We start from the raw sequence: 13,373 nt of genomic DNA, 5'->3' as shown, positions 1-13,373 counted from the left end.
GCGCAAGTTTCTCCTCTGCACGCTTGCACCGAGTGACTGTGTGCGAGAGTGAGCAGATAAACTCCGGAAGATCTTAAAGTGAAAAGGAAACGGAAAGAGAAACAGAATTCAAAAAGCTGCTTTCTAGGGAAATCTGTGGAATCGAAGAGAGAAACGGGAAGAGTTTTCTGTGGCTCGCCCTGCTGCTTGTATCTCTGAGGACTGAGAACTGTCACTCACTGCACGTTGCATTAATGAGAGCACAGGATTTATTCCTCTGTCGTGACTTCCAACCTGTGAATAAATATCACTTTTAGAGAGAGAATGGGACCTGAAAAGACTGTCGAGCACTGAGCAGAGGGGTGAGTTTTATTAAATGGGTTATTCTCTTTCAAATCTGCTGGAGCTTTCTAACATCCTGCTTGCAGGCACAGGAGCCCGATGACTTCTCTTTTCCCTGCAGCTTGTTGCACACCTCAGGAGGCTTTCCTGACCGCAGGTTTATTTCTGTAGCCTTTCCCACCACGACTCCGGGTCAGTATTGGTAACGTTTGTAGTAGAGCTGACTCGGTGCTGATTTGCTTTCATGACAAATTAAAACCACAAAGCTTTGAAACCAAACAACAGGCTAAAAATCAAATAAAATCCAATACAGTTAAAATGGCAGGTGACTTTAGGTTTCCAGATGTGGACACTGACGGATCAGAAAAAAATGAAGAAACGGAGATTGTAGTCAATGTCGGTGGGGTAAGGCAGGTGTTCTACGGAGATAACCTGAATCAATACCCAGAAACGCGGCTGGCAGAGCTGATCAACTGCATATCGGGGGGATACGATAGCATATTCTCCCTCTGTGATGACTACGATCCTGGAAAGAGAGAGTTTTACTTTGACCGAGATCCAGATGCTTTCAAATGCATTATCGATGTGTACTACTTTGGGGAAATTCACATGAAGAAAGGAATATGCCCCATATGTTTCAAGAATGAAATGGAATTTTGGAAAGTGGATCTGAAATTTTTGGACGACTGCTGCAAAACTCATCTAAGTGAAAAAAAGGAGGAACTGGAAGAAATAGCTCGAAGGGTACAACTGATTCTAGATGACTTGGGAGTAGATGCCTCAGAAAGTCGCTGGAAAAGGTGCCAAAAATACATCTGGAAATTTCTGGAGAAGCCAGAATCGTCCTACCCAGCTCGAGTGATCGCTGTTCTGTCCTTTCTGTTCATTTTGATCTCCTCCATTGTGATGTGTGTGGGGACCATCCCAGACCTGCAGGTTGTAGATGCAGAGGGGAACCGTATGGAGCACCCGACCCTAGACAGCATAGAGACAGCCTGTATAGGCTGGTTTACCATGGAGTATGTGCTGAGGTTGATCTCCTCTCCCAACAAACTCCACTTCGCCCTGTCCTTCATGAACATTGTGGATGTGCTAGCAATACTACCTTTCTATGTCAGCCTGACCTTGACTCACTTGGGAGCCAAGCTGATGGAGCTGAGCAATGTCCAGCAGGCTGTCCAGGCACTGCGCATCATGAGGATCGCCAGGATCTTCAAGCTTGCACGGCACTCTTCGGGGCTCCAGACTCTAACTTATGCCCTGAAACGTAGCTTTAAGGAGCTTGGGCTGCTTCTGATGTACTTGGCTGTTGGAATCTTTGTCTTTTCTGCCCTGGGTTATACCATGGAGCAAAGTCACCCCGAAACTTTATTTAAAAGCATCCCTCAGTCATTTTGGTGGGCAATCATTACCATGACCACTGTTGGATATGGAGACATATACCCTAAAACAACACTAGGAAAACTGAATGCTGCCATCAGTTTTCTTTGTGGGGTGATAGCGATCGCCCTTCCCATCCATCCCATCATTAACAACTTTGTCAGGTATTATAACAAACAGAGAGTTTTAGAAACAGCTGCCAAGCATGAATTGGAGCTGATGGAGCTAAACTCAGCCGAGGGGAAAGCCACAAGCTCCAGAAGTGAACTAGAGGATCTTGCAAGGGAAGGCAAGGAGGGTCCTTTTTATAGCAGTCGGCTAAAAGTCTCCCACAGTGACACCTTTATTCATCTCCTGTCAGAAGAGAAACACTATAGGACCAGGCTTCAAAGCTGCAAATAAACTGTGAGCTGTTGTCAGCGCTAAGCTATAGATCGGGACAACCTGACAATCAACTATGGAAAAGGCTCGTGGGACCTGTCAGAGTTAGGAGGGAGCACTGCTTTGCTTTTCCAGCGTGAATGCAAATTAACCCCATGGTATCTCCATCAACAGTTGGTAAGACTTTGCTGTTATTACCCAAAATAAAATAGTAAAACTCCACTGAGATCAAACTGCTTATAATGACTGCATTCTGACAAAACCCATTTGTAACCATTTTAGAGACTGAAAAGTCCTTCCTGATTGGTAAATGTTCGATGAACTGAATGTGCAGCATTGCCACATCCAGACTCTGTACCTGTGACAATAAAGAGCAGCATCACACAGATTGTGTCTCCCAGGCTGTCTTCAATGCCTTTGCAGATAGAAGAACTGCTCCTTAAAACAGTAAAGCAGCCTCTCACTCATATTAGATTCAGGTTTACAGCAAAATGTTGCATGCCTTTGCAGCCTAGAGATACTGAAAGTATGAGCATATACCATATGCAAGATATTACAGTCAATGAATGGTTTCAGTCTTACAAAATATTTGGGGTCAACATTTTGGATAGGTATCTGTTTCTCTTTCCAGAAAATATGTAATTTTCAATGGGACCTGAAGCTATGTTTTGGGCAGAGATGTAGAACAGAATCAATGTATTTTAATGAGCAAATTAAATACATTTTTGTTCTAGCTTTTAATTACATAATAATTTATATATGTAGGGATCTTTCAGGAAAGATTCATGAACAAGAAATTTTTAAAACTGTAAGTTAACTCATAGTGTTTGTAATTTACTGTTAAAGTAAGAAGTTTGTAGAGGACTTAAATTGAGTACTTCTAAATAAGAGACTTTAACTCTTCAAAAGTAAGGGTGGAGAAAGTTTTGATAAAAAATAGTAAAATCTCCAGTTGATTTCTGGTAAAAATACCTATCTGAATGAACATATTAATAGGTTATTAAAAACCAAACAAACTAACAAAACACATCTCACCCCAACAATAACTGCATGCTTTTGTAAATGTTCAATTACAGAGATGGTAGGCACTAATCATTATCTTATTCATTAATCAGCATATTAATCAACACCAGTGTGTAGCTACTATCCTTTCAAAAAGCAGGTGTCATCTCTGTGAGCATTAATTTGGCTCGAGTAATGACTACAGTACGTGGGCCTGGTCTCTACCAGAGAAATCCATTGAAACTAGGAGTCATGCCAGCTCAAAGGGGAGGGGAGAACTGGCACACAGATGTATTTACATACATTAAAAGTAGGATCGCAAATGATTAAAGGGGTAAAGTAGCTGTCCTTATTTGTCCCCTTCTGTGCTGAGCACGGGAGAAATGCAGCAGCGCGAACTGTGAGAGGTCCCTGGGCACTTTGTGCCTGAGATCCTTATGCGGGTCCTTGGCACTCTTTTCCTGGGATATGGGCAAGCAATGAGGCTGTGGCAGCCACCCCACAGAAGCAGCGACTGGAGGGACATAAAGCTGCAGGGTGGGCTCTGTGCTCTCTACTGGCACCTTACCCCAGCCCCTGACAAAGGGGTGTGCATCTGTTGGTGGGACAACCCCTGTCTAGCTGGGAGCAGTGCTGGTGTGTAGGGGCTGGGCAGGTGTGCAGAGATTGGCAGCTGCTCCCCAAGAGCACTGCCTGCTCTGCAGGTCTCCTGACATGGAAATCCACCCCCAGCTGCTGCAGGCTGAAACAGTTTCCCAGCACTGCCCCTCACACCCTGAGATGCTCACCTCTAGGTACACCTGCTCTGTATTCTCATGCCCAAGCCCTGTGCCAGATCTACTGTCTTCTTCCCCAGCCATGCCCTGCCTTAAACACCTCCATCATGTAAGGTAATTCAAAGTAACCTCTAAACCTTTATGTACCAGAAACCTTCCACCAGTCTTTGTCCCAAATTATCTCCCACCTAAGGCCAACAGAGCACATCCAAGTGACCTCCTGAGCCCAAGCACCCCTTCACCCCCATCCTCCCTGCTGCATCTCAGCTCCCAGCTCTCAGCCTCTAGACCTGCTCTCTCAATCCTCTCTCAAATATGGGCTGCAGCCATCAGAAATCGGCTCAAGTGGGATGCTGAGGTTGGGCAAGGAAGCAAAGTAACAGAGCAATGCCAGTCCCAGCTGTATGACTTATCTATCAGTTAGGATATTAAATGTTCCTGACTTCCCTCATGACATGCCTGAGGATGAATTAAGTTAGCAAAAGTGCTTTCCTGAATGAGGAAAGCACTATATAAATGCTAAATAATACGGTTAGCACCACAAGTACTAAATCCTTGCTGCTGGACTTTGCAATTTATTTAAAGTGACATTAAATAAAAAGTAAGCCTTTTTTCTCAGAAATAATTTTATTGGCTAATTTCTCCAATGACTTATGCCATTGAGCACAGGGGTCTGCCTATGCTATGGCAGTATAGAAAGAGCTTTGGGATGACCTTGGTGCCACTCCAGCCTGGACTAGTCCCAAGCCAGGCTCCATGTAGTTTTCTGCTCTAGGGACTATATTTGTTGGATTCATTGCTGTAAGTTATATGTTCTTAAAAGGTTGTGGGTGGGCAGGACAGATTCCTGCCTGTTTGCCTCATCCATGTTCTGGAAACCCTGTGGGAGCAAGGGGAGATGTGCAATGGCAGCAACATAGGAACAGGACAGGCTGGCAGCCTGCCACACACAGTGGGACTGGAGAGAAGCAGGGGGGTCTTACACGGCCACAACCCTGATGGTAGAAAGCAAGAGACTTTCTGGGGCTCCGAGGGAGACACCTCTCACAGACCAAGAAACTACCATAAAACACTGCCTTTGAAATCAGGGCTAGAGAGAAGGCTCTGCCTCCCAAAGGAAGGAGTGAGCTAGGAGACATTTGTTTTCACATTTTTTAAATAATTTGCATCACTCAGCAGAGATTATTTTCTCTTATTAAATCTTAAAAAAATAGAACTTAAGAGGCTGGAAGACTTTAGGGCTGAGGGAGAGTGCTAGCTCAATCCCTGCATTCCCTTTGCAGAGAGGAAGGGACACCATCCAAAGGCTCTGGTTGAGGCAACGTGCCCTGCTCTCACACACGGGATGTTCTCAAGCACCCAGCCGGCACAACCCCTGAAAGTCTCATAAGCATCAGTGCAGGCCTCATTCCTGCGCTTTGGGTGAGGTGAGCATCCACCCAATCCACTAGCAACTTCCCCATGCCCGGCTTTTCCCGAACAATTTGTGGACACTTCAGCTGAGTGTCATGGTGTAGGCCCAGCCGCAGCGAAGTACCACACGGCTACTTACCCCTTCCCCCACTGTGGGATGGGGAGGAGAAAATACAGCAAAAAGCTCATGTGTCAAGACAAGGGCAGGGAGGGCTCACTCATCAATTATGGTCACAGGCAAAACCAGACTTGACTTAGGGAAAATAGCAATTTAATTTGCTACCAAGCAAATCAGAGAAGGATAAAGAAAAATAAACCCAAATCTTTAAACATCTTGCCCCCACCCCTCCCTTCTTCCTCAGCTCAACTTCACTCCCAATTTCTCTATCTCCTCCTCACTAGCAGCACAGGGGGACAGGGAATGGGCGTTGTAGTCAGTTCATCAGAAGTTGTTTCTGCTGCTCCTTCCTCCTCAGGGGGAGGATTTCTCACACTCTTCTCCTGTTCCAGCCTGGGGTCCCTCCATGGGAGACAGTCCTCCATGAACTTCTCCTGCATGAGTCCTTCCTCCAGGCTGCAGTTCTTCACGAACTGCTCCAGCGCAGGTCCCTTCCACAGGGTGCAAGCCTTCAGGAACAGAGTGCTCCAGTGCAGGCATCCCACAGAGTCACGGTCTTCTTTGGGCACAGATGCCTGCTCCAGTGTGGGGTCCTCCATAGGCTGTAGGTGGGTACCAGCTCCATGGTTGAATCTCCATGGTAGGTGGGTCAACTTGCCATCTCACCATGGGCTGCAGGGAAATCTCCACTCCAGCGCATCTCCTCCCCATCTCTCTTCATTGACTTTGGTGTATGCAGAGTTGTTTCTCTCACATCCCACTCCTCTCTCTGCTGCAGGTTCCCTTCTGCTGGCTTCTGAAGACCTCCATGATCTTGGGCTGGAGCTACAGTGGGGAAAAATGGGAACATGGAGGGAAAGGGGTGCAGGCCAGAGCAGATCCTGTCACAGGGCTGGAGCAAGGAGCAGGGGCCTAGTCCTTCCTTGAGGCTGGAGGCCAGGGCAGGGGCCAGAGCTGAGCCCTTCCCGAGCCTGGAGCTCGGGCTGGAGGCCAGGGCTGAACTGAGAGCTGGGTCAGCTTCTAGCAGCTTCTCACTGGATCCTGCCTTGGGCCTCTCCCCTTCTAACAAAACCGCACCACACAAACACAAAAAACTGAATTTGTAGAAGTAAGTTAATGAACACAAGACATTCCCAATTCCATCTCCAGACACAGAGAAACTGTGCCAGCCACTACACTGAGCTTCCCCAGTATCTGCAGCAGGTGGGAAGCTCTGTATTTAATACCCTTCACCTGGGAAACAGGACTGGAGCAGCCCCAAAAATGTCCCAGTGCAGAAAATTGCATCAACTCCCTGGATCTCTCCTGCTACACAAATGGCCCTTTTTGGACTCCTGGATGTACAAAGGAAATTAGTCACCCTTCCCATAAGAAACTGAGAACTCTCGGAAGAAAACCAAGAACTCTAGAAAACCCACAGAGCAAAATTAGGGAGGGAAAACAGAGCTACTGTAATTTTAGTTGACATCAGTTCCCTTCTCTTAGAGGACCTCCTCAGTTCACTGTGCAGGAAATTTCAAAGCACAGTGAGCAAGTTAAACTCTCCTGTTGAGAAGTTACCCCATGGGACATCTGCCCTATGCAGCCAGCCCCAGCTGCTTCTACAAAACTTTGAATCTTTAATACAGCCTGCAACGTATAGAGTTAAAATGAAGGGACACAGTTTTATTTCCTAACTAACATCAAGTTCAGCCATAAATTTGGAATTAATCCAGATTTGACATTGAGTGGCTGCCAGCAGAATCTGAGTCAATAGTCTTAATTTAATAGCCCACTCGAGGGTAGATTGGTGGCAATTGCTAAGACTGTAGGTAAAATGAAGCCTATTTCTAGCTTCCCAGACACCATAAAGGGTAGAACTTAATAGAGTGGAAATTGCTTTTCGAAGTGTGGGAGACAGCCGCAGTGGTTAGTGACACACAGCATTAGTCTCAGGGAAGTGATAGGCACGTAGCACGTCAACTCATGGCACGCTCTGGCTGGCGCGTCACAGCTACCTTGGCTTTGGAGACAGCTTCAGGTACAGAAACAGCCATTTACAGCTCAGTTTTTACTGCTGGACTGCTATATAGACTTGATTTGAAGACATTTTTTAAAAATCAAAATTGTGGAAAATGCTAGAATACCATGATTGTCTGCTGTCACGGGTGCAGGAGAGCTGCCCCTTGCTGCAAGTATGGCACCTGCCATGCAAGGTTAATTGAAGTGTCGACTCTGGTCTGTGCATGGGTCGGGAGGGATGCGAATATATGAAGGCAGAGCCAACTCCTATCAAACAGAAGGAGGGCTGAGGACCATACAGCACAGCCCATCTGTCCCTGGCTATGCTAAGGGCATTCTTTATCTTTTTTGCAGCTGAAGCTGACAACAGAGCTGTTTTAGTAACCCTATAGGCAACTTTATTTTTTCCTAATGTGCTATTAGAATCTACCTGATAAAAATGCTTAAGAGGAAAAACCAAGACAATGTTGTTTTCAGTCTCAAGTATTCTCAATCTATGCTGCTTTTTTAAATAACTGCCACAAATGCTCACCTGACCCTGGATGAAAGAGTGAAAACAGGCGTTTGTTGAAACACAGCATTTGAATGTCCATAGAAGTAAGGGTTATGAGATATTAATGAACAATTAACCATATTGAAAGACACAAAAAACCCCACAACCCTCTCTTTCAGCCACATCTGCATTGCCAGATGTACTAAAACGAGTAGAGTGGTGTTCCCTGTGAATTACTACACAGAAGCGCTTCCTCCCTGCTCCCTGTCAACACAGCCATCAGTCCTATATCTGCTGACAAACCTCAGTATTTGTTACTCTCAGAGGTATGACAGCTACCGGGCATATGCACACGAGAACATGCTTGCTACCCAGCCAGGTTTCTGAGGATCTGGCTCGCTGTTCATTCAGATATTACTGCATTTAGCCTAGGCTGGCTATTCATGAATGTCAACATTTCCTTCCACACGAGCTTTCACGATACACTTCTCCTGAGATAGATGGTCCTGAGTGATGTGAGGAATAAGTTCTGCGCTACCTGGTGTAAATCAAACTTCACCAAGAGTTGCAGCAATGTAGCACCAGTGTGAAAGTTGACTCAGGACAATGTATATTAAATGCACTTGCTTCAGCCATAGATGTCCCACTAACACTGAAATTGGTTTTTCTTCCTGCAATTAACTGTATTAATCTTGAATTCAGTGGGAGCTTTGCCTGCCTTAGGAGTGATGCAGCCAAGTGAGCCAGGCTAATGCACGAGGCAGGCTCATGGAAATCGCTAAGAGGAAAACAAAGATGATAGAAAGGTCTGAGAGCTCCAGGAGAAGACGTGCCATCTACTTGTTTCTTTTCTTGCTTTCATATGTATATGAGAAAGCTGCCAGCGTCTTAAAGCTGCTTTTTGTCTCCTCATGTAAGGGACATTTTTAACATTCTGAGAGTCAAGTACTGCTAAATCGTCTTGGACAGTTAAAGACACACAATAGAAGCAGAAAGGAAGGGAAATCTTAAAAGGAATCTAAGTAGAAGGCTCTCTTTAAAAATAAAATCTCAAAATGGAAAGGAAAACTGCACACTATGTTGTATATGCCTACAAAAATACTGTTCTTTTTAGTGCATCACTCTACTGATTTCAATGAAAATGAGGCACCTAAAGGCTGACCCTAGTGCTTTGTTTTTTGGTTTAAGTGTGAAATATTGTGATTCCCCATTCTGTAAGGAAGCAACCTGTACAATCTGCATCAGTTAGACATCTTAAAAAATGAAAATTATCTGTATTGGTTACAATCTGTGCTACAGATCACAAAATCTGTGTTAGAGCTCACAAAGTTGTGGAAACTCAGGCGAGCAATGGCTGCATGAAGGCAGCTAATTGGTCGGCACTGCAAAGGGAAGTTTTAGAAAACTTTGTGACAGCCTCAGCCTATGTTGCTGTGCAGAGACAAACTGCAGCTTCAGTTACTATAACGGCAATGTGGGGAAATTCTTTATCACTACGATGCACTCCACTGATCCCAAGCAATGTTTCCACTGCCTTACAGTTATCAGCTTTACAAAGTCAGTGTTTTCCAGGCTTACTAGTGTAGTAAGTTGTGGCATTTTTACGCCATACTCAGAATATGAAGTAGATGTAGCTAGCTGTTGGTCAGTGTTGATTTTTTTGTATTAATTTTACAGCAAAAATGATACCCCACAAATATTCTTTGCCATAATCACATAGATTATGTATTCATTGTCATACATTGATTTTAACTTCTTACATTCTTGAAATCTCAGCTTGTCCATTGTCAACCAGATATTCTTATTCTTACCAGATAGTCTTATTCTATACCAGATTAATCACCATGAAATGCTACCCCCCATTTTGGTTTCTGCCCTTTTTCCATCAAGATTACCCCATAATCGGACAGCTCTTGTCACTAGCATATTTTTCTTTTACTTCAGCCTCATTTTTCATACCTTAATTTCAGTCTATTACGCTTCATTATTTTGTTTCAGAAAATTGAAATGACTCATCTCTCTAGCTGCTCACACCCCTGATACACCTGCAAGATGACTCGTGTACTCCCACCAGTCGCAGCTCTCTGCAGTGTCAGTTCACTGGGGCAGGCTTAGAACATACCTAGGAGAGAAAACTCAAGGCTTAATTTGGCCATGTTGTCCAAACACCCCCCAAAACCCCTCTATGCATCAAAAAATCCCTCCCTTTTATATGTGGACAGCTCAAAAGATTTGAGGACCAGGTGCAGAAGCCCTGCCTGATTTAGCCAAGCATTTTTGCACAATGTTCTCCTTCTTTGAGAGGACTGAAATACTCTGAAACCTTTTGCTGGAGAGAGATTGTATTAAACGTGTGCTTATGTGCTCTACCAATCAGAACGTACTCATGTTAAACCTTACATGGCAAAAAATGGATGTTTCTGTACTGCGTCCAAGCAGGCACCAGCAATTTTCTGCTCATGGCCACCAATCAGGCATAGGCACAATGGGACCTTGATTGGTCACCACAGGGGCTGCTGCAATACAAATGAGAATGATTTTCTGTTCATGAATAACAGATAAAGTGCTGTCCTATTGCTTGGGAAATGAAATATCTAGAAGACAGCCTGACCTTTGCATCCCCCTGACTTACTCACTTTGTAGAAACATTACTAAACACAAATGTGTTTTGGTACAATATTAAAAAGCCCCCTTAATTCCTTCACTATTTAGCAGGCAAAACTCAAGCAGAGAGGAGATAAAACTTGCATCCTTCCCTAGGCTTTTGCTTGGGAATGGCCACTGGCCAGCTGGCCACCTCTTGCTTGTTTGCAGAGGAATAAATCACACCCTCGTCTGCCAGGTCCTTCTATTTCTACTGGTTGTCACAGTAATAAATCAATTGTTACTGCAAAACACAGCTCCTATCCAACTCATGGGGAATCTGTAAACTCTCTGCAGCACAAATGTCAACCAATTCCTGGCTGGGCTTTCAGGCTGGAGTGGTTATTGTTTGCCAGTTAGTTATTTGCATTGGAACAGTACATTCCATTTGCAAAAGCCTTTACCATGTGGACCCATTTGCCTTTGGAGCAAATTAATTGCTGCTGTACGACATCATCCCTGCTATGACTCACATAGGGCACATTCACATTTCTTTGCCTGAAGGAGAGAGCACCACTTGCCAGCTGGACTTCACCCTTGCACACTGGAGTGGTTATTGTCCGCCTCACATTAGGGCTCTTACCATCAAAACTGTTCACATGAGACCCGAACAACTCAAAGACGCATTAAAGTGAGCTGCTCCCATATCTGATGTGACTTGTCTACACAAAGTGACTGTGAAATGTTTCTGAGTTGGAAAAAAAGTGTAAAAAGAGTGTAAAGGTCTTCAAAGAGCAGCCAGGAGCTGGCTGTGGGGAGTATATGTGGGCTGCCAGCGCGGTTCTTGGCTCAGCCACCCAAGCAAGAGTGGCCAGGTGAGGCACCCAAGCCTCCCTCCTTCCCTCTGCTCATCTGGCTATCCTCTAAGCATCAGTTTGCAGTGAGCAGGTGGGCAGGAAAGGGTTGCTGTATCTGACATTTCCCCAAAAGAAGTCTGTCCCTTCCCACTCCCTATACAGAAAGCCACAATTGCCCACATACCAGGAGGTTCCAAGCACTAGAGACATTGTGAGAGGTGAATAGACCAGTTTAGAAGACAGCAACATCTTTCCCTCAGCTATACTCAAGTGCTGCCAAAGGGTTTTTTTTTGGAAAGGAATACTTTTTTGACCATAGGGTTGTAGATAGCCCCAGTGTGACAATGTCAGTGACTGAGACTTGCAGGTGTCAGTGCATGTAGCACAAACACTTGACTACACTGCTAGACCTACCATATGGTATGTGCCACCCTGAAAAGCTCATGGCTCTTCATTTTCAGGATTTTTAGAGGGGAAATAATAAAATATTATTCAATATGGCTAAAGAAATTGCAACTATTTGTAAGTAAACTGGCTGTTTGCTGAAATCCCCACATAGGATAGAGCAGCTCAATAGGTTGCAAGCAGCTCTCTCACAACCACCAAGGGAAATAAAGCAAGCTAACTGGATTCCTCTACATTTCTTACTGTTCCAGAGTAAATGAGATTATAGTGATGACAGAGGTGGGGGAGAGAGAGATAATTTGCTGGTACACTGCCTTCTGATGTTTGATGGCTTAGCTTGCTCATCCAAATTGATACACTTTGTAGACTAAAAAATTGGATTTTGAGCAACAAGGCAAAGAGATTGTGGAGCAGTCCAACACTGCTGGTTCTTGGTCAGTCTGCAATTAGAAGTGCAGTGCAACAAAATAATCAAAATCCCAGATTTCAACCTAATACACTATTATATCAATCCAAGACACATGATGCTCTGTAATAACAGCAGCTGCAACAACATGTGAAGGATCTGTCTGTACATCAGTCCTGTGATGGGAAGAGGCCATGTCCAGCAGTGGTGGGAAGGAAGGGACTTTGGCTGTGGGACTGGAAATGTGCCTTATAGTGAAGTTCTACACAAGGATCCCCACCTGCAGCCCTGTGCTGTGGCTTCTCTCCTGCTCAGGGAACATGTGGAGGACTTTTCCGTGCTGTACCATGGGTGTGTCAGAGGATGCTTTACACAAGAAAATGAGATAGATTCCCACTGAACAGCCAAATAGGGAGCAAGATCGATATTTGGGATGAGTGTCTCTGGGTACAGCTTCATTTTTAAACAAAGAGTAAAATGAAAACTGCTCTTTTCATCCTTCATCTGATTCTACTGCTTTCTCTCCTGTTCAGACAATAGCACTGCTGCGATTTCATGGGAAATGGTATTTACTGCAGTGAAGGTTCACCAGCATTCACTTCCAGCTCATCTGTGTTGTTCTGATCCCAGTAAAGAAGGCACACACCATCCCAGTAGGACATATCCTCTGGCATGAGAGGGATCTTCCAGATCTTTAGTATTTAATGAACAATCCCTTAATGTAGCTCAAAAATGAAGGAAAAAACACTCAAACTTATTTGGGTTTTGCAGGTTCTTTTGGTCACAAAAGGCTACTAAAACATTTTAAGGCTTTTCGTTTCTGTTTTGCTAATCAGTGCTTACCAATGAACTGGAAAAAAAGCCAAAACAAACCACTATTGCTGGCAGAGACTGCAACACAAATGCAAACAGAAATCAAAGTAAATTGTTTTCTGGTGAAAACTGATAAAGGCAGAGCAAGAAACAAATGTGTTGTAAATTGGTCCCATTTAACCACGATCCATTTAGGCACATTTGAATGCGAGGTTTGCATGCAGGCTGTTAATGCTTACAGGATGAGTGCCTGGATATGTAAGAGTGAAAGACACTTAAAGGTGAGTTACTGGGCAAGACAACTGAAGCAGGACAATTCCCACACAATGTGATATATGATGGCTGCTGCAATGCTGCAGTTACAAAGTGGTAGGGTGGAGAGGAGGTGTACCACCATGCATGGTTTTAGAAACTCAACTACTGT

At 44.5% G+C, this 13,373-nt stretch overlaps 1 protein-coding gene across 1 annotated transcript; it reads left to right on the top strand.

The window, feature by feature from the left end:
- Window positions 1-239: 239 nt before the first annotated feature.
- On the top strand, window positions 240-2,475 carry KCNF1 (potassium voltage-gated channel, subfamily F, member 1). Its single transcript, XM_010186449.1, has 2 exons — window positions 240-341; window positions 408-2,475. Exon 2 carries the CDS (start codon window positions 640-642, stop codon window positions 2,101-2,103), a length of 1,464 nt encoding a protein of 487 aa, XP_010184751.1. The 5' UTR covers window positions 240-341; window positions 408-639; the 3' UTR covers window positions 2,104-2,475.
- The last annotated feature ends 10,898 nt before the right edge of the window (window positions 2,476-13,373 follow it).

Source organism: Mesitornis unicolor, unplaced genomic scaffold (genome assembly GCF_000695765.1).
Source record: "Mesitornis unicolor isolate BGI_N332 unplaced genomic scaffold, ASM69576v1 scaffold21286, whole genome shotgun sequence".
In the NCBI taxonomy this organism is placed as follows: domain Eukaryota; kingdom Metazoa; phylum Chordata; class Aves; order Mesitornithiformes; family Mesitornithidae; genus Mesitornis; species Mesitornis unicolor.
The sequence above is the reverse complement of the archived record's forward strand: the minus strand, read 5'-3'. Positions and strand labels throughout refer to the sequence as shown.

Excerpts from the sequence above, each read along its gene's own strand:
- KCNF1 (XM_010186449.1), top strand. The coding sequence starts at position 640 with ATGGCAGGTGACTTTAGGTTTCCAGATGTGGACACTGACGGATCAGAA.